Genomic DNA, 22,075 nt, shown 5'->3' with positions numbered 1-22,075 from the left:
GTTGCGCTAGTCTACTAAAAATACAAGTCACCTACCACAATTCTAGTTTCTATAGTTTCTAACCACACAATGGTTATGTCACTACACTAAGTTAGTGTGCTCTCAAAGGCTAACTAAAGAGCCATACTAACCAAACTAACAAGCTCTCACAACTAGCTACACTAAAGAGCTTGATAACTAGTTTGCGGTAATGTAAAGAGAGTGAGCAAGATGGTTGTACTGTCGAGTCGAGAAGTAGACCAATCAATCACAAGAATGAATACCAATATAGACCAATCACCTCAAAATCAAATGATGACACAATGATTTTATACCGAGGTTCACTTGCTTACCGGCAAGCTAGTCCTTGTTGTGGTGATTCACTCACTTGGAGGTTCACGCGCTAATTGGCATCACACGCCAAACCCTCAACAGGGTGCCGCACAACCAACACAAGATAAGGATCACACAAGCCACGAGCAATTCACTAGAGTACCTTTTGGCTCTCCACCGGGAAAAGGTCAAGAACCCTTCACAATCACCACGATCGGAGCCGGAGATAATCACCAACCTCTGCTCGACGATCCTCGCTACTCCAAGCCATCTAGGTGGCAGCAACCACCAAGAATAACAAGCGAATCCCACAGCGAAACATGAACACCAAGTGCCTCTAGATGCAAACACTCAAGTAATGCATTTGGATTCACTCCCAATCTCATAAAGATGTTGAATCAATGATGGAGATGAGTGGGAGGGCTTTGGATAAGCTCACAAGGTTGCTATGTCAATGCAAATGGCCAAGAGAGTGAGCTTGAGTCGGTTATGGGGCTTAAATAGAAGCCTCCATGAAATAGAGCCATTGTATCCCTTTACTGGGCACTGCTCGGGGTGATCGGACGCTTCGGTCAGATCGACCGAACATAGGACCCCAACATCCGGTCGCCCGATGCTTGCCACATGTCATTGACTTCAAACACTGATTGCCTGATCTCAATGGTCATTAGTACATTTAAATAGTGACCGGATGCGCTGCTCAAGGTGACTGGACATAGGACCCTAGTGTCCCATCATTTCTAGTAAGGTTCCACTCGTGACCAGACACGTCTGGTCATGCCCGACCAGACACACAGTGTTCGATCACTCACTGTCTCCTCTGTGCATTGCCACATCAGTAGGACTGGACATAGCCAGCCAGTGTCTGGTCACGAAGTGACCCAGTGTCTGGTCGAAGACCGATACTAGCATCTCCACAGCTTTCACTGATCGAACGCTCTAGTCTAGTTGAGACCAGCGTTCAGTGTACTATGTGAAACTCTATCTTTTTTGTATAGGGTGTTGGTGGCACCGTCGGACTGTCCGCACTCTATGGGCGGACACTCCACCGGTGAAGTTTCTAACCCGTGCTCAAATGTGCCAACCACTAAGTGTATCACCTTGTGCACATGTGTTAGCATATTTTCACAAATGTTTTCAAGGGTGTTAGCACTCTACTAGATCCTAAATGCATATACAATGAGTTAGAGCATCTAGTGGCACTTTGATAACCGTATTTCGATATGAGTTTCACCCCTCATAATAGTATGGCTATATGAAAGCTCTAGTTTGGTTTTGGTAAATTGATAAAACCCTAAGTGCTAACCTAGTTTATCAAGTGACCATGAGATAGGTAGCATACTCCAAGTGGTGAAGTAAATGAAGATCATGACATGACAATGACAATGCCATGGTGATGATCGGGTGCTTGGACTTGAAAAGAAGAAAGAGAAAAACAAAAGGCTCAAGGCAAAGGTATAAATGATAGGAGCCATTTTATTTTGGTGATCAAAACACTTAGTGAGTGTGATTACCTTTAGGATTGATAGCCATACTATTAAGAGGAGTGAAACCCATATCAAAATGCGATTATCAAAGTGCCACTAGATGCTCTAACTCATTGCATATGCATTTAGGATCTAGTGGAATGCTAACACCCTTGAAAATGTTTGTGAAAATAGGCTAACACATGTGCACAAGGTGATACACTTGGTAGTTGGCACATTTGAGCAAGGGTGAAGAAGATAGAGTTGGAAAGGAGTTAGTCACACTAGTCACGTAGTGACTAGACGCTGGTCTCGGATGGACCAGCGCGTCCGGTCAGTTGCTGCTGAAGACACACAGCGTCGGTCTTCGACCGGACGCTGGCATTAATGTGACCGAACGCTAGATGGCTGCATCCGGTCGCACTGACATGGCAACACACTGAGAGGCAGTGTGTGACCAGACACTGGGTGTGTTCGGTCGGGCTTGATCGGACGCATCTAGTCATGCGAGAAAGCTTACTGGATATGACCGGACGCTGGTGCTAGAGTGTCTGATTAGTTTGTGCAGAGCGTTTGGTCAACACTTGACCATTGAGATCTGATGAACAACTTTTGAAGCCAATGACACATGGTAAGCATCGGGCGATTGGACGCTAGGGTCCTATGTCCGGTCGATCTGACCAGAGCGTCTGGACACCCCAAGCAGTGCTCAGTGAAGGGGTACAATGACTCTATTTTGTGGGGGCTTCTATTTAAGCCCCAGGGCCGGCTCAAGCTCACTCTCTTGGCCATTTGCATTGACATAGCAACCTTGTGAGCTTAGCCAAAGCCCTCCCACTCATCGCCATCATTGATTCAGCATCTTTGTGAGATTGGAAGTGAATCTAAGTGCGTTGCTTGAGTGTTTGCATCTAGAGGCACTTCATGTTCGTGTTTCGCTACGGGATTCACTTGTTACTCTTAGTGGTTGCTGCCACCTAGATGGCTTGGAGTAGCAAGGATCATCGAGCAGAGGTTGGTGATTATCTCTGGCTCCGATCATGGTGATTGTAAGGGGTTCTTGATCTTTCCCCGGCGGAGAGCCAAAAGGTACTCTAGTAAATTGCTCGTGGCATATGTGATCCTCATCTTGTGTTGGTTGTGTAGCAGCTTATTGACGGTTTGGCGAGTGATGCCAATTAGCGTGTGAACCTCCAAGTGAGTGAATCGCCACAACGAGTACTAGCTTGCCGACAAGCAAGTGAACCTCGGTAAAAAATCATTGTGTCATCCTTTGATTCCAAGGTGATTGGTTTTCATCGATACTCATTCTTGTGATTGATTGATTCACTCCTCAACACGGCGGTATAACTATCTTACTCTCTCTTTATATTACCGTAAACTAGTTATCAAGCTCTTTAGTGTAGCTAGTTGGGAGAGCTTGTTAGTTTGGTTATTGTGGCTCTTTAGTTAGCCTATGAGAGCACACTAACTTAGTGTAGTGCCATGGTCATTGTGTTATTAGAAACTACATAAACTAGAATTGTGCTAGCGCAACACTTGCTTCGCCTTATAATTGTCTAACTAGTTTGTTAAGTGTTGTTGTAGATGTTTATTAGGCTATTCACCCTCCCTCTAGCCATTAGGACCTTTCAAGTGATATCGAAGCCGAGGTCACCGTGATTTGAGGCTTAACAACCTTCAGTATAGAAATGGCTCAAATCAACAACACAAAGAAGCCACCCCAATTTGATGGCTCCAACTATCCCTATTGGAAGGCTAAGATGACAATATATATCAAATCAATCAATAGGAAGGTTTGGAAGGTGGTGGAGACCAAGATTGAGATTGAGGATGAAAAGGCTCCCACCACCGCCGAAGAGATGCTACTCCAAAATAATGACATTGCACTTAGTGCCATCCATGATGCTTTGGATGAAAGAATATTTGAGAAAATCAAGAATATTTAGAGAGCTCATGAGGCATGGAAGAAATTGGAGGAATCATTTGAGGGCACTCAAGTCATGAAGGGTGCAAAGGCATACATTCTCAAAGAGAAGTTTACAAGCTTCAAGATGAAGGAGGATGAGAGTGTGCTAGAGATGTTCCATAAGCTTCAAGTGCTTGTCAATGATCTCAAAGCACTTGGAGAAGATATGAAGGACAAGGACTTCTCCCACAAGTTCTTGAGATGTTTACCTTCAAGATTTGGCATATTAGTCATTATTCTAGTGAGGAGTGGTTTGGACACCATGACACCAAACCAAGTGTTGGGAGATATTATGACCGATGATACATATAGAGATAATGAGGAGAAGGAAGAAAAGAAGGAGAAGAAAGATGACAAGAAGGATGAGAAGAAGAAAAGCATGGCATTCAAGGCCACATCATCCAAGGGCAAGGCAAAGCAAGATATATCAAGTGAAGATGATAGTTCATTGGATGATGACGATGATGATGAGAAGATGGCTCTCTTTGTCAAGAGATTTGGCAAGTTCATGGTGAAAAAAGGACACCATGCTAGAACAAAGAAATCTTCATCCAAGAACAAGGAAGAGTCAAGAAGGTGCTTTAATTGTGGAAGCAAAGATCATCTCATTGCTCAATGTTCATACAATAGTGACAAAGATGATAACAAGAAGAACAAGAAGAAGGACAAGAAGGAAAAGAAAGAGAAGAAGGACAAGATGACCTTCAAGAAGAAGAAGGGTGGTTCATATGTGGCCACTTGGGATAGTGATGCTTCCTCAAGTGATGATGATGATAGTGATGATAACAAGACCACCAAGAAGAAGGCACTTATAAGCATTGCTATCAATGAGAAGCCTTCTCTCTTCTACACTCCATCATGCTTCATGGCTAAGGCCACTAAGGTACAAATTTGTGATGATGAAAGTGATGATGAACATGATAATGATAGTGATAGTGATGATGATGATGATGATGATAAACCTACTAAGGATGAATTATTTGATATGCTAGAAGATGCCAAAGAACACTTTGACATTAAGAGAAGGGAATGCAAGAGCTTGAATAAGGAGGTAAAAGCCCTTAAGCAAGCCCTTGATGAGCTCAAAGCAACTCATGAGAGGCTAGAGGAAGCCCATGAGAAGCTTGGCAAGGCTCTCAAGAAGCTTGAGAAAGCTCATTCCTCTTTGCTTAATGAACAAAACAAAAAGAAGCATGTTGAGACTTGCAATGTAGGCTTAACTTATGATATAATTAATGAATCATTATCTATGCCTATTATTGTTGCTCCCACTAACCCTTCTTATAGTATTTCTACTTCCACCTCATCTAGTAGTGATGGTTTCACTTGTGATACCTCACTAATGGTTGAGAATGAGAACCTCAAGAAGGAAGTCAATAAGCTCACTCACACCTTGGCTAAGGCCTATGGTGATGAGGACCGCTTGCTTATGTGCTTGGGTAGCCAAAGAGCTTCTCTCTATAAAGAGGGATTGTGATATATCCCCAAGAAAGGTAAGACGACATTTGCTCCTCACAAGACTAGTTTTATGAAGAACAATGGTCAATTTTGCACTAGTTGCAAGCAAGTTGGTCATGAAGAGCGTGAATGCACCAACAAGAGCAAAAATGCTAATGTATCCTCCATTAAGCTTGATTCTTTCTATATGCTTACCAAGGGTGCAAATGGTGTAAAGGCTAAGTTCATTGATAAACCATAGATGGGCTCAAAGAAGAAAGCCATTTGGGTGCCAAAGAGCTTGGTCACTAACCTTCAAGGACCCAAGCAAGTTTGGGTACCTAAAAAGAATTGATCTTCTTTTGTAGGTCAATTACAAAGCCAGAGGAAGGCATTGGGTTCTTGATAGTGGGTGCACTCAACACATGACCGGTGATGCAAGAATGTTCAACTCAATCAACACCAATGACAATGATGGTTATGATAGTATCACATTTGGTGACAATGGCAAAGGCAAGGTCAAAGGGCTTGGTAAGATTGCAATATCCAATGATATGAGTATTTTCAATGTGTTGCTAGTAGAGAGCTTGAACTTTAATTTGCTATTCGTGGCTCAATTATGTGATCTTAGATTCAAATGCATATTTGGGGTAGATAATGTAGAGATCATAAGTGTAGATGGTTCTAATTTGATCTTCAAAGGCTTTAGATATGAGAATCTATACTTGGTTGATTTCAATGCTAGTGAAGCTAGATTATCTATATGCTTGTTTACTAAGTCTAGTATGGGTTGGTTATGGCATAGAAGACTTGGTCATATTGGAATGAAACAATTAAATAGATTGGTTAAGCATGACTTGGTTAGAGGCTTGAAAGATGTTGTGTTTGAAAAGGATAAGCTTTGTAGCTCTTGTTAAGCTGGCAAACAAGTTGGAAACACCCATCCTAGGAAAAGCATGATGAGCACTAGTAAAGCATTTGAGTTATTACACATGAATTTGTTTGGGCCAACTCAATATACTAGCATTGGTGGTAACAAATATGGCTTTATGATAACGGATGATTATACTAGATACACAAGGGTATTCTTTCTAGTGGACAAAAGTGATGTGTTTGCAACATTCAAATTATTTGTCAAAGGCATTCATAATGAGTTTGAAACAACCATCAAGAGAGTTAGAAGTGACAATGGTAGTGAGTTCAAGAACACTAAAATTGATGAGTCGTGTGATGAATTTGGAATTAGACATCAATTCTCGGCCGAGTACACTCCACAATCAAATAGCCTTGTTGAGAGAAAGAATAGAACACTCATTGATATGGCAAGGTCTATGCTTAGTGAGTATAATGTGAGTCAATCTTTTTGGGCTGAATCTATCAACATGGCTTGCTATTGTAGCAACCGCCTCTATTATCACCCATTGAAAGAGAAGACACCATATGAGCTCTTGAATGGTAGAAAGCCCAACATTGCATATTTTTTGGTCTTTGGTTGCAAATGCTATATCTTGAAGAAAGTCACTAGATTGGGCAAGTTTGACAAGAAATGTGATGAATGATTCCTGCTTGGTTATTCCACTACAAGCAAAGCATATAGAATTTGGAATTTGAATAGTGGTACTCTTGAAGAAGCTCATGATGTTGAATTTGATGAAACCAATGGTTCACAAGAAGAAAATGAGAACTTAGAAGATGTTAAAGGCATTCAACTTTCAAATGCCATGAAGAACATGGATGTTGGTAACTTGAGACCTAGGCAAGTGAATGACAATGAAGATGATTATGTGCAAGTGCTCTCTAACTCAAATGTGCAAGATGATACAAATCAAGCTAGTACAAGTTGCTCTCATGATAATGGACAAGATCAAGTGGCTAGTACATCATCTCAACCTAATGATCAAGCAAGTGCAAGCAATCAAGTTTCAATCCTTCAACCAACCAATGTTGCAAGGGATCATCCATTGGACACTATCATTGGTGATATTTCTAGAGGTGTACAAACAAGATCAAGATTGTCTTCATTTTGTGAGCACTTCTCATTTGTGTCATCCATTGAACCAAAGAAGATAGATGAAGCATTGAAGGATGTTGATTGTGTGAATGCTATTCATGAAGAATTAAATAACTTTACAAGAAATTAAGTATGAGAATTAGTAGAGAGACTAAAGGAACACAATATGATTGGAACCAAATGGGTCTTTAGAAACAAGCAAGATCAAGATGGGATAGTAGTAAGGAACAAAGCAAGATTGGTAGCACAAGGATATACATAAGTTGAAGGTCTTGACTTTGGAGAAATATATGCCCTGGTTGCTAGATTGGAAGCAATTAGAATCTTTCTAGCCTATGCTTGTGCCCACAATATCAAGCTCTATCAAATGGATGTCAAGAATGCATTTCTCAATGGTTATATCAATGAAGAAGTATATGTTAAGTAACCTCCCAGATTTGAAGATGACAAGAAGCCCGGCCATGTGTACAAGTTAAAGAAAGCATTGTATGGCTTGAAGCAAGCACCTAGAGCATGGTATGAGAGATTGAGAGACTTCCTACTCTTTAAAGGGTTCATAATGGGCAAGGTTGATACCACTCTTTTTATCAAGAAGATTGGAAAAGATTTGTTTGTATTACAAATCTATGTTGATGACATCATATTTAGATCAACCAATCAAAATTTTTGTGATGAGTTTGGAAAGATGATGGCTAATGAGTTTGAGATGTCCATGATTGGAGAGTTAAGTTACTTCCTTGATCTTCAAATCAAACAATTAAAGAATGATACTTTTGTGAGAAGGACATGATCAAGAAGTTTGGCATGAATGATAGTAAAGCCATTAGCACATCAATAAGAACAAATGGCAACTTAGATAGTGATGCAAGTGAAAATATGGTGGATCAAAAATTGTATCGGTCTATGATTGAAAGCCTACTCTATGTGACTGTATCAAGGTCGGATGTCATGTTTAGTGTATGCATGTGTGCAAGATTTTAAGCCTCACCAAGAGAAAGTCATTTGAAGGCTACAAAGAGAATATTGAGGTACTTGAAGCATACACCAAATGTTGGTTTGTGGTATCCCAAAGGAGCAAAGTTTGAGCTAGTTGGTTACTCAGACTTGGATTATGCGGGATGCAAGGTTGAAAGGAAAAGCACCTCAGGCACATGTCAATTGTTGGGAAGATCACTTGTTTCATGGTCTTTAAAGAAGCAAAATAGTGTTGCATTATTAACCACCGAAGCCAAATACATATCCACTGGTAGTTGTTGTGCACAAATACTTTGGATGAAGGCCACATTGAATGACCTTGGAATCAAGTTCAAACAAGTGCCATTGCTATGTGACAATGAGAGTGCAATCAAGTTAACCAACAATCCGGTTCAACATGCAAGAACAAAGCACATTGATGTTCGCCACTATTTCATAAGAGATCAACAAAAATGGGACATTTGCATTGAGAGTGTAGGCACCGAAGATCAACTTGCCGATATTCACCAAGCCATTAGATGAGAAAAGGTTTTGCAAGCTAAGAAATAAGTTGAACATATTGGATTTCTCAAATATGTGTTGATGCACCCCCACTTATATGACTTGCCTCTCCTTCAAGCAATCCAAGGTAAAAGTTGATTGGTATAGCATACATCCTTGCTAAGGACTTGTTTAGTGCATCTAGACATCTTTCATATTGAATAGGCTCATTTATGAAAATTAAATGATTTTAATGGTTGTATGGTACCATTATTGCTTCTATGCTTGACTTAATCTAGTGGTAGCATATGACATGTTTGTGGGCTTATAAACCTAGTGTTTGATCTAGAAAATGAGCTCTAAGTGTTTGACTCAACATGGTACAAGATAACCCTTATTTTGATGTGTGAAGAAGCTTGTCTTTGGATCAAACCGAATTAAATATCTTTGGTAAATGATCTAGATTGGACCAAATTTGAGAATATGATCCTCACCCCATTAATTGACATTAATAATCTCAACCTATCTACTTTTTAAACATTTATGGTCATTGATGACAAAGGCAGAGAAATAGTGCACAAAGATAGTGAAAAGACAACCAAGTGGAGAGAAATAAAGATATAAGTGATAGGAGGAGAACTTGGCATAAGGGAGAAATATGACAAAGAAAATGGATCAATTAAAATTTTGAGCACACAAGTAGGGGGAGCAAGCTCATGAACTTGTATAGTGCATTTGAATGTGTATTTCATATGTTTACTTGTATGGCACAAGTCTTAAATTTTAATATCCATGCTTGTGTGGTGTATGCTAGTTGTAGGTTTAAATGATGAAATGAAAAACTAGCATGCATAGGTTATCTAGTGATTTCATTTCCAAGTGGTATAGAGCTAACCATGGTGCTAAGGATGGTATATTGGTGCACTTCGATTGGTATCACGCTTCATAGGTCCATCTCTTATACCTTAGCATCATTTGGTAGACATTGTCTCCTATAGTTTCTATCTAAGCATATGTGCAAGCTTCAATCCAAACTCTTAGCACATATGTAGGAGGAGAAAATGCTACCATTTGGGGTTCATGAAACTTATCCATATCCGTTTACACATAGTAAATATGCTTGAAAAGCAACATGGATTTAATTGGATTTCAATTCATATCTTTGTGAAAGGGTTGTCATCAATTACCAAAAAAGAGGAGATTGAAAGCTCTAGTTTGGTTTTGGTAAATTGATAAAACCCTAAGTGCTAACCTATTTTATCAAGTGATCATGAGATAGGTAGCACACTCCAAGTGGTAAAGCAAATGAAGATCATGACATGACAATGACAATGCCATGGTGATGATCGGGTGCTTGGACTTGAAAAGAAGAAAGAGAAAAACAAAAGGCTCAAGGCAAAGGTATAAATGATAGGAGCCATTTTGTTTTGGTGATCAAGACACTTAGCGAGTATGATCACATTTAGGATTGATAGCCGTACTATTAAGAGGAGTGAAACTCATATCAAAATGCGGTTATCAAAGTGCCACTAGATGCTCTAACTCATTGCATATGCATTTAGGATCTAGTGGAATGCTAACACCCTTGAAAATATTTGTGAAAATATGCTAACACATTTGCATAAGGTGATACACTTGGTGGTTAGCACATTTGAGCAAGGGTGAAGAAAATAGAGTTGAAAAGGAGTTAGTCACACTGGTCACGCAGTGACCAGACGTCGGTCTCGGATGGACCAGCGTGTCCGGTGAGTTGCTACTGAAGACGCGCAGCGTTGGTCTTCTACTGGATGCTGGCGTTAATGTGACCGAACACTGGATGGCTGCATCCGGTTGCACTGACGTGGCAGCACACTAAGAGGCAGTGTGTGACTGGACACTGGGGGTGTCCGGTCGGGCTTGATCGGACACGTCCGGTCACGCGTGGAAGCTTACTGGATATGATCGGACGCTGGTGCTGGAGCGTCCGGTCAGTTTATGCAGAGCGTTTGGTCAACACTTGACCGTTGAGATCTGATGAACAACTTTTGAAGCCGATGACATGTGGCAAGCATCGGGCGACTGGACGCTAGGGTCCTACATCCGATTGATCTGACCGAAGCGTCCGAACACCCCGAGTAGTGCCCAATGAAGAGGTACAACGGCTCTATTTCATGGGGGCTTCTATTTAAGCCCCATGGCCGGCTCAAGCTCACTCTCTTGGCCATTTGCATTGACATAACAACCTTGTGAGCTTAGCCAAAGTCCTCACACTCATCTTCATCATTGATTCAACATCTTTGTGAGATTGGGAGTAAATCCAAGTACATTGCTTGAGTGTTTGCATCTAGAAACACATGGTGTTCATGTTTCACTGTGGAATTTACTTGTTACTCTTGGTGATTACCGCCACCTAGATGGCTTGGAGCAGCAAGGATCATCGAGCGGAGGTTGGTGATTATCTCTGACTCCAATCGTGGTGATTGTGAGGGGTTCTTGACTTTTCTTCGGTGGAGAGCCAAAAGGTACTCTAGTAAATTGCTCGTGGCTTGTGTGATACTCATCTTGTGTTGGTTGTGCGGCACCCTATTGAGGGTTTGGCGAGTCATGCCAATTAGCGTGTGAACCTCCAAGTGAGTGAATCGCCACAACGAGGACTAGCTTGCCGGCAAGCAAGTGAACCTCGGTAAAAAATCATTGTGTCATCCTTTGATTCTAAGGTGATTGGTTTTTATTGATACCCATTCTTGTGATTGATTGATTCACTCCTCAACACGACGGTATAACTATCATACTCTCTCTTTACATTATCGCAAACTAGTTATCAAGCTCTTTAGTGAAGCTAGTTGTGAGAGCTTGTTAGTTCGGTTAGTGTGACTCTTTATTTAGCCTATGAGAGCATACTAACTTAGTGTAGTGCTGATTAGAAACTACATAAACTAGAATTGTGGTAGGTGGCTTGCATTTTTAATAGGCCAGCGCAACACTGCTTTGCCTTATAATTGTCTAACCGGTTTGTTAAGTATTATTGTAGAGTTTTATTAGGCTATTCACCCCTCTAGCCATTATGACCTTTCACTATCGATCCTAAATGTGATCACACTCATTAAGTGTATCGATCATCAAAACAAAATAGCTCCTACTATTTATACCTTTGCCTTAAGCTTTTTGTTTTTTTTTCTTTTCCAAATCCAAGCACTTGATCATCACCATGGCAACACCATCATCATGTCATGACCTTCATTTGCTTCACCACTTAGAGTAGTGCTACCTATCTCATAATCATTTTGATAAACTAGGTTAGCACTTAGGGTTTCATCAATTCACCAAAATCAAACTAGAGCTTTCAGGAGGAAGTACATAGTAAAACTTATGAATCTAGAAAAGCTAAAATATTTTATAATTTAGAACAAAATATCTTCTAATTTAGAATAAAGGAAGTAATAACAGATAAAGTAATTTTTGCTATGCACTAGATATACGCTATGCCACATCAGCCACTATTTTTGTTAAAGCATACTTAAATATGAAAAATCTATACTCTATGAGATTTAAGAGAGTACACTCAAGTATTTCTAGGTTTTTTTTACCATCTATATGGTTTTAGAGTCTTTCATGGCTACAACTTTTTTTTTGAGAATTACATAATACAACATAGATGTCCACAACGTACGCACACTTACCCCTATGAACACACGCACACAACTCCATAGGACTAAGCCGACATATCTTGAAATTCACAAAGTCATTATCGACGCCTCACTGTCGATGGGGACGTCACCTACCACTGAAAACATAGCGCCGTTAAATCCTGGAATAAATCTAGAAAAATGTAAGCGCTCGTGCCAGTCAAGAACTTGAACCTAGGTGGCTAGGTTCCACCACCAGAAACCCAACTAACTGATTTATGATCAGTTCGCTTCATTGGCTCTGTTCGTCTCATTGAAATTTGGTTATCTTTTTTTACAAACTTAATTAAACTTAAAAAATTGACCGCCACACATTTATTTTGGGTTGAATAGAGTATTTATTTATGAACTACTAATGGGTATTGTGGTTCCTTTATAGGAGTATACTGTGAAAGGGTCCACACGGAAGCGACCGAAGCATGTCCTGTGCCATGAGATTAGGATTCCTCGTAGCATTTACCAACAAACCGAGCCTCGTTTAGTTTCTCTTTTAAAGGTTACTCCCTATCACATCGGATATTTGACACATACATAGAATATTAAATATAGACTAAAAAATAAATAATTACATAGATTATGACTAATTTACGAGACGAATTTTTTAAACCTAATTAGTTCGTAATTTAACAATATATTAACAAAAACTTCTATAATTTATTTTATTATTACTGTCAGCACTCAAAAAAAAACCCACTCCCGAGTCCGGACACAATGACGCAGCAGCACGTGACAGGACCTCCCCATCCGTCCGTCCGTTCTTCCCACAGACGGCCGATCCAGCCTCGTATCGCGCGGCCTGCGGAACATTTAGCGCTGGGCCCTCCCCAAACCCTTTCCAGCTCCATCCGGTACTGAGCCGCCTCCTCCACCGACGGGTAGGCTCAGCTCCAGGACGGGGCCCACATGTCGGCGGGGCGCGCGGCACACCTCCCGGCCCGGCCGGGCCCGGCCACTAGCGGAAGCATCTCGCTGAAAGCAAGGGGGCGCGCGCCCCCGGGCTCGGGACACGAGGGGGCATCGCATCGATTCCTTGTTTACCCGCCGGGACGGCCTGCCGCTGCCGTGTGGGCCCAAGAGAGGGGGGACAGCGACTGCGGCACTGAGGGTGGGGTGTGGGCCCAGGGCGGAGTCAATCGGAGTGTTGGGATGGAGTACGAGCGCGTCGCATATGCTGTACGGATACTGATAAAAAACAAATCGTTATGGCTTTACGAGACGAATTAATTAAATCTAATTAATTTATTATTAGAATATGTTTACTGTATCACTATAATGTTAAATAATAAACTAATTAAATTTAAAATATATATTTTTATAAATTAGTTGGAAACTATGTATAATTAGTCTGTATTTAATACGCGTCAAACCTCCTATGGCACAGCACTAAACTAGTTTAGGAGGAACCAAATCGCGCTGTCTGGCGGCCCCCGTGTCTTCTTCCTTTTCATCATTCCGCTCCCCACACCCCCTGTTCGTGGCGGCCTCCGCTCCTCCCCCTCACCCCCGTCTGGTGGTGGTTGCCGCGGGCGCCGCTCCTCTCTCGTGGCGGCGGTGGTGGACTAAGGTCAGGGATCGACGGTTTCTTCATCCGTTGGTTAGTAATCCGTGCTTTCCGGTTTGTGGAGGTTTTTGTGCCCACTCGGATCCAAACATTTCTTTCTCCATTCATTCAGTCCGTTGTGCCTTGTGGGGTTCGTGTGCCAGGTGGTGCCCCCACGAATCCAACCCGACCCGTCGTTGCGGCCGCGGTTGGTTTAGGTATTTCTTGGTGCTGTTCTTCAGCGCGGGAGATCGATCGAGCGATCTCGGTAGGCGCCCGTCGCGCGGTACTAACTTGTTGGTGCCCAATTGAGATGGGGGACTGGAGGGTGACGGGTGCAGTTTCTTTTCAGAAAAAAAAAAAAAGAAGAGAGAGCTTGGATTCATCCATTTTGAGTTTTCCACTCTGTTACCTGTTTTCAGGAACTCATCGAGCCAAAATCAGAAGAAACCTGTTCACGTATGGAATGAATCATCTTTGCCTCTCCCCTCTCCTTTCGCTGCCTTCCTATTAAAGAAAATAATAGTGGGAAGAAAGGCATGAGATTTGTTTGGAAAGTGGGTTGGAGAAAAGCTTTAGTAGTTTCTGTTGTTTGAGGCAAAGTTTAACGATTTCGATCGTCCCAGTTCACATCTTGGTCCTCGTAAGACATGTGAAGAGTTTACTTACTTGACTCGTTACGAACAGCTGCACGAAAATACGCATAGTTTTATATGTTTCTTGGAAATAATCTGTTCACTGCAAAGAGAATTATTATAGCTGCTTATCTGGAAAGTTTTTTTTAAAAAAAGTATATTCTTGGCTACTCAATTAGTCTTCTCGGTTTTAGATTTTATACTGATCATAGTTTCTTATCGACGTAGTTGTATTGGGTGGTCTAGTTGGATCATGTAAGTCGTGTTTCAAAATTTATATGATTATTATCTGTCTAGTGGAGCTTTGTGCTCAGATCTTGGAAATTTTGTCAGGTTTTGCAGTTGGGAGGCGATACATTTAGCCAGAAGAAATGTCAGATGGCAGGCAATCATACTGGTGTTACCAATGCCGACAGAGGGTGAGGCCTCGTGGCCGGGAGATGGTGTGTCCCTACTGTGATTCTGGGTTTGTGGCTGAAATGGATGATGTAGATGCTCTCATGAGCCACTTCGTTGGGATGGATCCTGATTTCCATCGTGACCCAAGGTTCGGGATCATGGAAGCGATCTCCGCCGTGATGCGGCATGGTATGGCAGGGATGGACAGGGAGGTTGATGTCAGAGGAAGGCCAAACATCTTTTCAGACCTGGAGATGGAGTTTGGTTCAGGGCCATGGCTGCTCTTCCGTGGTCAGCTCCCTGGTCATCTCACGGAGGACAATGGATTCGATGTTTTCATCAATGGACGACGCGGTGTTGGCATGAGGAGGGCCAACATTGCAGACTACTTTGTTGGACCTGGATTAGATGATCTTATCGAGCAATTGACTCAGAACGATCGTCGAGGACCACCACCTGCTGCGCAGTCCTCGATCGATGCTATGCCCACAGTTAAGATCACTCAGAGGCATCTCAGTGGGGACTCACACTGCCCTGTCTGCAAGGAGAAGTTCGAGTTGGGATCGGAAGCAAGAGAGATGCCATGCAAGCATTTATACCACTCCGATTGCATAGTTCCTTGGTTAGAGCAGCATAATTCCTGCCCTGTTTGCCGTTATGAGCTCCCAACACAGGGTTCTACTACGGGACCAAGCTGCTCACGCACAAGATCAACCAACCAAAGCCAGAGCTCAAGTAGTTCAAGCAACAGTGGGAGGACCAATGGCCGTCAAAGGAGAAGGAACCCGTTCTCGTTCCTGTGGCCTTTCCGCTCATCAAGTTCTCGCTAGATTAGTCTGTGGTAACCTTACTCAGGTTTGAAATACTGTTTTAGTCAATACGCTGGTCTAATGGGCTTTAATGTGTGGGATCTTAGTACTCAATCTGTACTGTATGGTTTTTTAATGATCGCCACATAATGTTTCTCATTGCAAGTATATTACTTTACCATGGTATCATCATAGCTACTCGGTTTGGTTTACATGTGAGCTTGCAAACAATTATAAGCCTAATTAATGGCTGTTCAACTCCTTTTTAGAAGAGGCTACAGTTATGATTGCCCATATTCGGCTGATTTTTTGTCGCGGCTGTACAATTATTCACAAAGCTGTCAGTTACCAGAAAAGATAAAGATGGACGACTGTGATCTGATAATAGTGAAGCCAGATACCTGACCATTCGTTTACCATCAGCTCTAGCACAACTTGGCTACATGTGTGTGCTTTCATTTTCGAAAGATTTGTCTTGTGAGAAAAATAAATATATGGACATAATTGACTGGAAAAATACTCACATTGGAGTCAATGCTCTTTGGCTGGTTTATCTGCCGGCTACCGTTTACCTAGCTTCCCTTAGCTAGCTGTTGCTTCGTTTTGACCTCATGGTACCTTGTGTATGCCAACCTACTCAGGGTTACATCAATAAATTAAGCCAATGGCAGGAATTAGTATGGATCTTGTATTGAAATTGGGCGTTGTGTCGATTTCTGTATTGAGCTACTTGCAGTTCACTGATTTTTTTTTTTTTTGTTAAACATGCGTTGATTATGACCCTTCTGACTGTCTTGCCCAATGGTGGATGTGCTCCTGTGTTGGACGTCTCGTTTGAAAACTGGTAGCTGATCCGTGATGCACACACATGCAGCCAGCATTTGAAAACCACTGAAGAACTTGACCCGGTGTAGAGTAACCCTTCATGAGATCACTCGAACTCATTTTCTGTGTGTTTTTTTACTATACTATGTACCTGCCAGTGCGTGTTTACGCTAATCACTTTGGATGGTTATCATCATCAGATACGAGAAGGTGATGACAATGGCAAGGCAAGCTGTTTTGTCAGGTCTAATGCAGTTGGTACTTCTTTGTCTATCACTATATATTCTTATCCCAATGGTAGCAGACTAGTAGACTAGAAATACCGGCCCGTCGTCTTCGTGTCCACGGTTTCGCTAGAGTTTATCTCCATGTGGACTTTCGCCGGCATGTGCTGATGTGGTGGCGTGAGGCAACCCTGAATTTCCAGCCATGGGGCAGGGCAGGGCAGTTGATGGAGGACGCACGAATGAGAATGATTCGATGGCGTGTACCTGTCCTGACTCCTGATTCGTCGAGGCTCGTTGGTGCCTTGCCGGGTCCTTATCCTCGCATTCCTGCGAAACTTCCGCCGTTTTGCTGGCATCGTCGTCGTCCCATCCCAGGGGGCGCTGTGGTGTGGTGAGTGGTGACCACGAGAGCAGAACACGTTGCTATCCGGCCAATTTTTCCAGTTGGAGTTGGGGTTGTGGTTGCTGACTTGCTGTGGCCTGCAGGGCGCGCAGGCGTTCCTGGGCTCGGGACAGAAACCATGGGCCATGGCCCATGGGATTGGGGACGGGATCAGAGCAGCATAGGCTTGCAGTGTCTTGCAGGCGAGGATGCCTACCAGGCTACCACCGTAACCATTTGTGTCGTACATTCCGTACCTGTAGATCACCGGTGGTGAACGATCGCGAGCAGTAGCAAAATACCACGCAGGTGGAAAAGAACACATTTATGGTCCCTTTGAGACGTAGGAATTTTACAGAAGTTATATAGAAATTTTGTAGGAATCAGTTTATTTTTCATAGAAAAAAATGCAAAAACAAAAAAGATCCTACATTCCAAAGGGGCTTTAGCTTACCAGCTCCTGCCCTGTTACTGTTATATCAACCCTGGGACAAAGGAGGCAACGTCAAGTAGTAGTACAACAACAGCATAATGTATAAAATATATTCGATGATGAATAAAACGATATTTATCTTAGATCATAATACTTGTTTTGTATAAATTTGGATAAAACTTAAAATAGTTACCCGTAACTACATAGAATTGTTAATTGTATTTTTTTTCCAGGACTAAAGGGAGTAACGTATAACTGGTTGAAATTAGTTTGCTAAGCGTTAGATTCAAGTCAAGGTCCATGTCCTCGCTCTTCCTCTGCGCCTGGGGTCAGACGCGGAGCATACAGATCTGAACCCAACAAGGGCCAGGCATCGAATACATGTAATATTGGTTTTTATCAAACCAAATGACTACGTACAACTACGAGCCTACACAAATCCGGATGCTGCCGAAACTGCGCAGTGTCTTTCTGGGCTCTTTCTCTGGAATTGCTTGCAAAATGCATATCCTTCGTGAATCGATTCACTGATAGTCAGGCCAGGACTCAGGACCCACAGTTTCTGTCCCGCTGGAAATAGTAGTGCCCGCTCTGTTTCATCCCGTAGACTTTAACTCCGCCAAACCCATGGACTCTGTATTTGCCCATCACTGTTTCAATCAAGGACATTCGGGGAAGAGATACACATGCACAAAGCGGGATTTTTGCTTAATTTCCCTAGCAGAACAGAGCAACTGCAAATCGCACAAACACGAAAAGGAGCCGCCTTGCCAGGGCTACAAAAGAGCAGCAGCACTTCAAGGAATGAAAACATGAGGACTGACGGTTCTGACATAAACATGAGGAGCTGACAGTGATCATATCACAGCAATAGAGGTATAAAGAAAAGAAAACTATGGCATTACAGAGAACTGTGACGTTACCGAAATACCAGAGCCATAGAACTGTGACATTTCTGAAATACCATAGCCATAGACAAACAGCTTGGGCTATAAACTATTGCCATATAGCAAGCCAGCAAAGATGAAACCGTGTTTGAATGACCTTACCGAAGAAGCAATCATGGTAACATCATCATCTAAGCACATGGTCCACAGATAACACTCCAGTCGCATTGCATAGCACTCGAAAGGAAAAATGGTGCGACAGAAACAACGCTCTAATTTGTCAGATCCATAATGGCAGTGACAATGTCCCCGTTAGAAGCCTTGAGGGCCTTGATAGCCTTGGGCCTCGAAACAGACGCCTGGGTCATCACCAGCTCAATGTCCTTGGCCTCAACACCAGTTTCGTCGATCTCCTCCTCGTTGTCTTCCTGGCCCGGGCCAGATGTCTCTGGGCTCGAGATCATCTGGCTCAAGTCAGGAGCCTTGAACTGTTCTGCGGCCTGGGTCTGCAGCTGGGAGCTGAGGTCCTCGATCTTGGCCTCGCCGAATATGACGTAGGTGTCCGAATTCGGGCTCTTGAACACATCTGGCTTGGAGATGACAAACAGTATCTGGAAAAAAGTATATAGTTAGCCAGACAACACAAAAGATACACCAGTTTGCGAGATCTGAGTGAATGGTGGTGAATTACATTCTTGCTTTTCTTCACAGTGACACGGCTGACACCAGTGATGGACTTCATGCCAAGCTTCAGCATGGCCTTGCGGCTCTTCTTCTCACTCCTGCTTTGCTTTGACTTGCCACTGGCATCTCCTTCTTGTCCTGAAGATGAAAAAGTGACCAGTACTTGTCAGACACAGGTGTTGCAATTGTTCCACACACCAGAGATAAAACAGACAGCAAATTCAAAAGGTACAGGGAAACAGGAAAACTAATGCCATAGCATTTGTTTGCCCACAGGCTTCTGCACTGATCACCAACAAGTGAGACTGCCTAAGAGCAACTCCAACAGTTTCCCATCCCTCCTCCTCATCCTTCATTTTTTGGCAAATTGAGAAAAAACAACCTCCAACAGTTTCCCATCTCTCCTCCCTATCTTTGGCAAGTTCGGAAAAACGCCTCCCCAGCGCGCATATATGCGCGCGGGATACGACTTCGCATCCGGGGCTCTTTGTTTCTTAGCGGGGCTCTTCGTTCGCTTAACGGGGCTCTTCGTTCGCTTAGCGGGTCTCTTCGTTTTGTTAACGGGTTTTTTTATTTTACCAAGTTAAAAATGCCAAACTCTTGGAGATGGATTATTTTTTTACTTGGCATATAATTTTAGGAGTTGGTAAATCACAAAATTTGCCAAGTAAAATTTGACAAACTCTTGGAGATGCTCTAACTAAGCAATTCAGTTTACATGTCTATGCATGGTATGCGACTATGCATAGTTGATCTGTGGGTTTTTCAAGGATGTGGTTGACATGTAGCTGATATAGATAAAACAATATAGGCAGTGCAATAGGGCAGACATAATCAGTAACAGCAAAAACATCAACTACCTACAAGCATTCATAAGCTAAGCATAACCTCAAACTTAACAAAATCCACTCTGGACCTTCATACATTGATACAGAAGTCAATAACAGGCTAAAAATACACAGAAATATGATACATCAGATATGGGGAAATCCTGCTCACGACAAACTTGGCTTTACACTCCAAATAACATTCACATATCAATTTACAGTGCCCGAAACAAAACTATACATGCCCCTTGCTCTATTATGTACAGCAGTTCAAGATTAAGCATCCAGAACCATTAGAAGTGCCAAATCATTTCACAGAAATGAGACAGACGGGTGAAGGGTGACAACAAATTATAAACATTACAAGCTCCAAGATATCAAGACATTTCTTTCGTCACTATTTCACATATTATCAACCTGAATAGCACTAAAGAGAGATTCTCAGATCATAGTAACTCACCATCGAGTTCATCATCATCCTTGTCATCGTCGTCGTCGTCCTCATCGTCATCCTCCTCATCCTCCACCACAACCTCCTCTGCCTGTCCATGGCATTCAACAGATAAGCATGCCGGTGTCACACATATCAGAATAGTTGATGGACAACATTACCACGAAAACATGTTGCAAGACGGCAAGCGAGATAAAAAGGATCGCGCCACCCCGCGTAAAAAACAATAACAATCCGCAAAAGACCAACACTATCAGAACCAACCATTTCCTCACCGTCCATAATAATAATAATAACAAATGATATAAAAAGATGGAGCTTTACATGATCCACCAAGAACCACCTACAAAATCAATCTACTTCAGGTTCGTGGATCTGCGGCTAGCAATAAAACATCAATTCTCTTTTGGATCACAGTATCCATAGCCTATGCGACACCGATTCCCCTTCTGATTCGGACCATTCGGGAGGAGTGTGTGCGAAATCTCACCTCGGTCTTCTGCTCCTCGAGCTTCTGCTGCTCCATCTGGGTGGCGAGCTCCTCCGCAGTCTGCGCCGTCATCTTGGTGTCTCGGTGTTGTGAGAGGTGATGCGAGGGCAGAGCGGCGGCGGCGGCGTGGCGAAAACCCTAGAGCAGCCTCGCACAAGGTCTGCCACATTATTTATTCAAGGTTGGATCACAATAAACACCTCCATTTGTTGGGAATTTGCATATCCCTCTAAAAAGGTCGTACGAATATAGCGTCTGAAGTGTGGTTGGTGACGGGGAGCGCAGGTGGAAAGGGGGTGTTCGCATCTGGTGGCTAAAATTTAAAAGGTATGGAAAATGATATTGTATTGGGTATTTGGATATTAATAAAAAAATAAATTACATAATTTGTTAGTACCCCACGAGATAAATTTTTTAAGCCTAATCAATCTGTCATTAGCACATGTTTAATGTAGCAAAACATTATCAAATCATAGACTAATTAGGCTTAAAAGATTCATCTCGTAAATTAGTCGTAAACTATGCAATTAGTTTCGTAATTAGTCTATATTTAATACTCCATGCATGTGTCAAATATTCGATAGGACAACGACTAAAATTTAGAAGGGACAACCAAACACCCCTGAGACCCCGCCTTGGTGCCTCAGCCAGTTAGCCTCTAGGTTAGGCCGTTAAGACGTCTCCAACAGTTGTCGGTCGATGTCGCTGCCTGAGTAGGTCTGGGAGCAGGCTCGGACTGACGTGGAAAAGAGAGAATGGGCAAAAGGTTAATCGCTATCAATTTTTTTTGCTCTAGCGCGGAGCATGTAAAAGTCAATACGTTACTAGAACATCGCCCTACAATGACTTAAGAAAAACAATTTTTGAACAATAGATATGGCTAAGATACGAAACATAATTATCGCTAATATTTTCGCAGCAAAAGAATAACCTAGCAGAAATGGAGCATTCACAAACATGAGTTGCAGGGCCATCACAGCCGTTATGGTTCTATTCAGCCATAGATGACACAATCCTTCACTACATGCATGGCTACCGTAGCTATTATGGTTCTATTCAGCCATACATTACATACTGATCCATTGCAGTTCATGATTGGAACTCACGCGCCCTGTCATGACTAGAAAATAATATTCATTTCAGCAGACATGGCAATGCAAAGATCTATATT

At 42.4% G+C, this 22,075-nt stretch overlaps 2 protein-coding genes across 4 annotated transcripts; one reads left to right on the top strand and one right to left on the bottom strand.

Moving 5' to 3' along the window:
* The first annotated feature begins 13,714 nt into the window (after positions 1-13,714).
* LOC136497108 (probable E3 ubiquitin-protein ligase RHC1A) lies at positions 13,715-16,395 on the top strand. 3 transcript variants are annotated; one of them, XM_066492902.1, is made up of 3 exons: positions 13,715-13,909; positions 14,278-14,314; positions 14,824-16,395. In XM_066492902.1, the coding sequence occupies exon 3, from the start codon at positions 14,862-14,864 to the stop codon at positions 15,717-15,719; it is 858 nt and encodes a 285-aa protein (XP_066348999.1). In that variant the 5' UTR covers positions 13,715-13,909; positions 14,278-14,314; positions 14,824-14,861; the 3' UTR covers positions 15,720-16,395. The 3 variants fall into 3 exon arrangements, with proteins under 3 accessions (XP_066348999.1, XP_066349006.1, XP_066348992.1); XM_066492909.1 differs by lacking the exon at positions 14,278-14,314 and having other exon boundaries at positions 13,715-13,879; XM_066492895.1 differs by lacking the exon at positions 14,278-14,314.
* Positions 16,396-18,526: 2,131 nt separating this feature from the next.
* LOC136497098 (nascent polypeptide-associated complex subunit alpha-like protein 1) lies at positions 18,527-21,063 on the bottom strand. The gene is made up of 4 exons (XM_066492884.1): positions 20,905-21,063; positions 20,424-20,505; positions 19,144-19,274; positions 18,527-19,063 (listed from the first exon to the last, which is right to left on the bottom strand). The coding sequence occupies exons 1-4, from the start codon at positions 20,974-20,976 to the stop codon at positions 18,725-18,727; spliced, it is 624 nt and encodes a 207-aa protein (XP_066348981.1). The 5' UTR covers positions 20,977-21,063; the 3' UTR covers positions 18,527-18,724.
* Positions 21,064-22,075: the final 1,012 nt, after the last annotated feature.

The sequence above is a fragment of the Miscanthus floridulus genome, chromosome 1 (assembly GCF_019320115.1).
Source record: "Miscanthus floridulus cultivar M001 chromosome 1, ASM1932011v1, whole genome shotgun sequence".
Taxonomy (NCBI): Eukaryota; Viridiplantae; Streptophyta; class Magnoliopsida; order Poales; family Poaceae; genus Miscanthus; species Miscanthus floridulus.
This window is presented reverse-complemented; position numbering and strand designations above follow the sequence as displayed.

Coding starts and splice junctions, on each gene's coding strand:
- LOC136497108 (XM_066492909.1), top strand. CDS start 14,862: ATGTCAGATGGCAGGCAATCATACTGGTGTTACCAATGCCGACAGAGG.
- LOC136497098 (XM_066492884.1), bottom strand. CDS start 20,976: ATGACGGCGCAGACTGCGGAGGAGCTCGCCACCCAGATGGAGCAGCAG. Junction 20,506..20,904: donor TCGAGGAGCAGAAGACCGAG/GTGAGATTTCGC, acceptor TGCCATGGACAG/GCAGAGGAGGTTGTGGTGGA. Junction 19,064..19,143: donor CTGTGAAGAAAAGCAAGAAT/GTAATTCACCAC, acceptor ACTTTTTTCCAG/ATACTGTTTGTCATCTCCAA.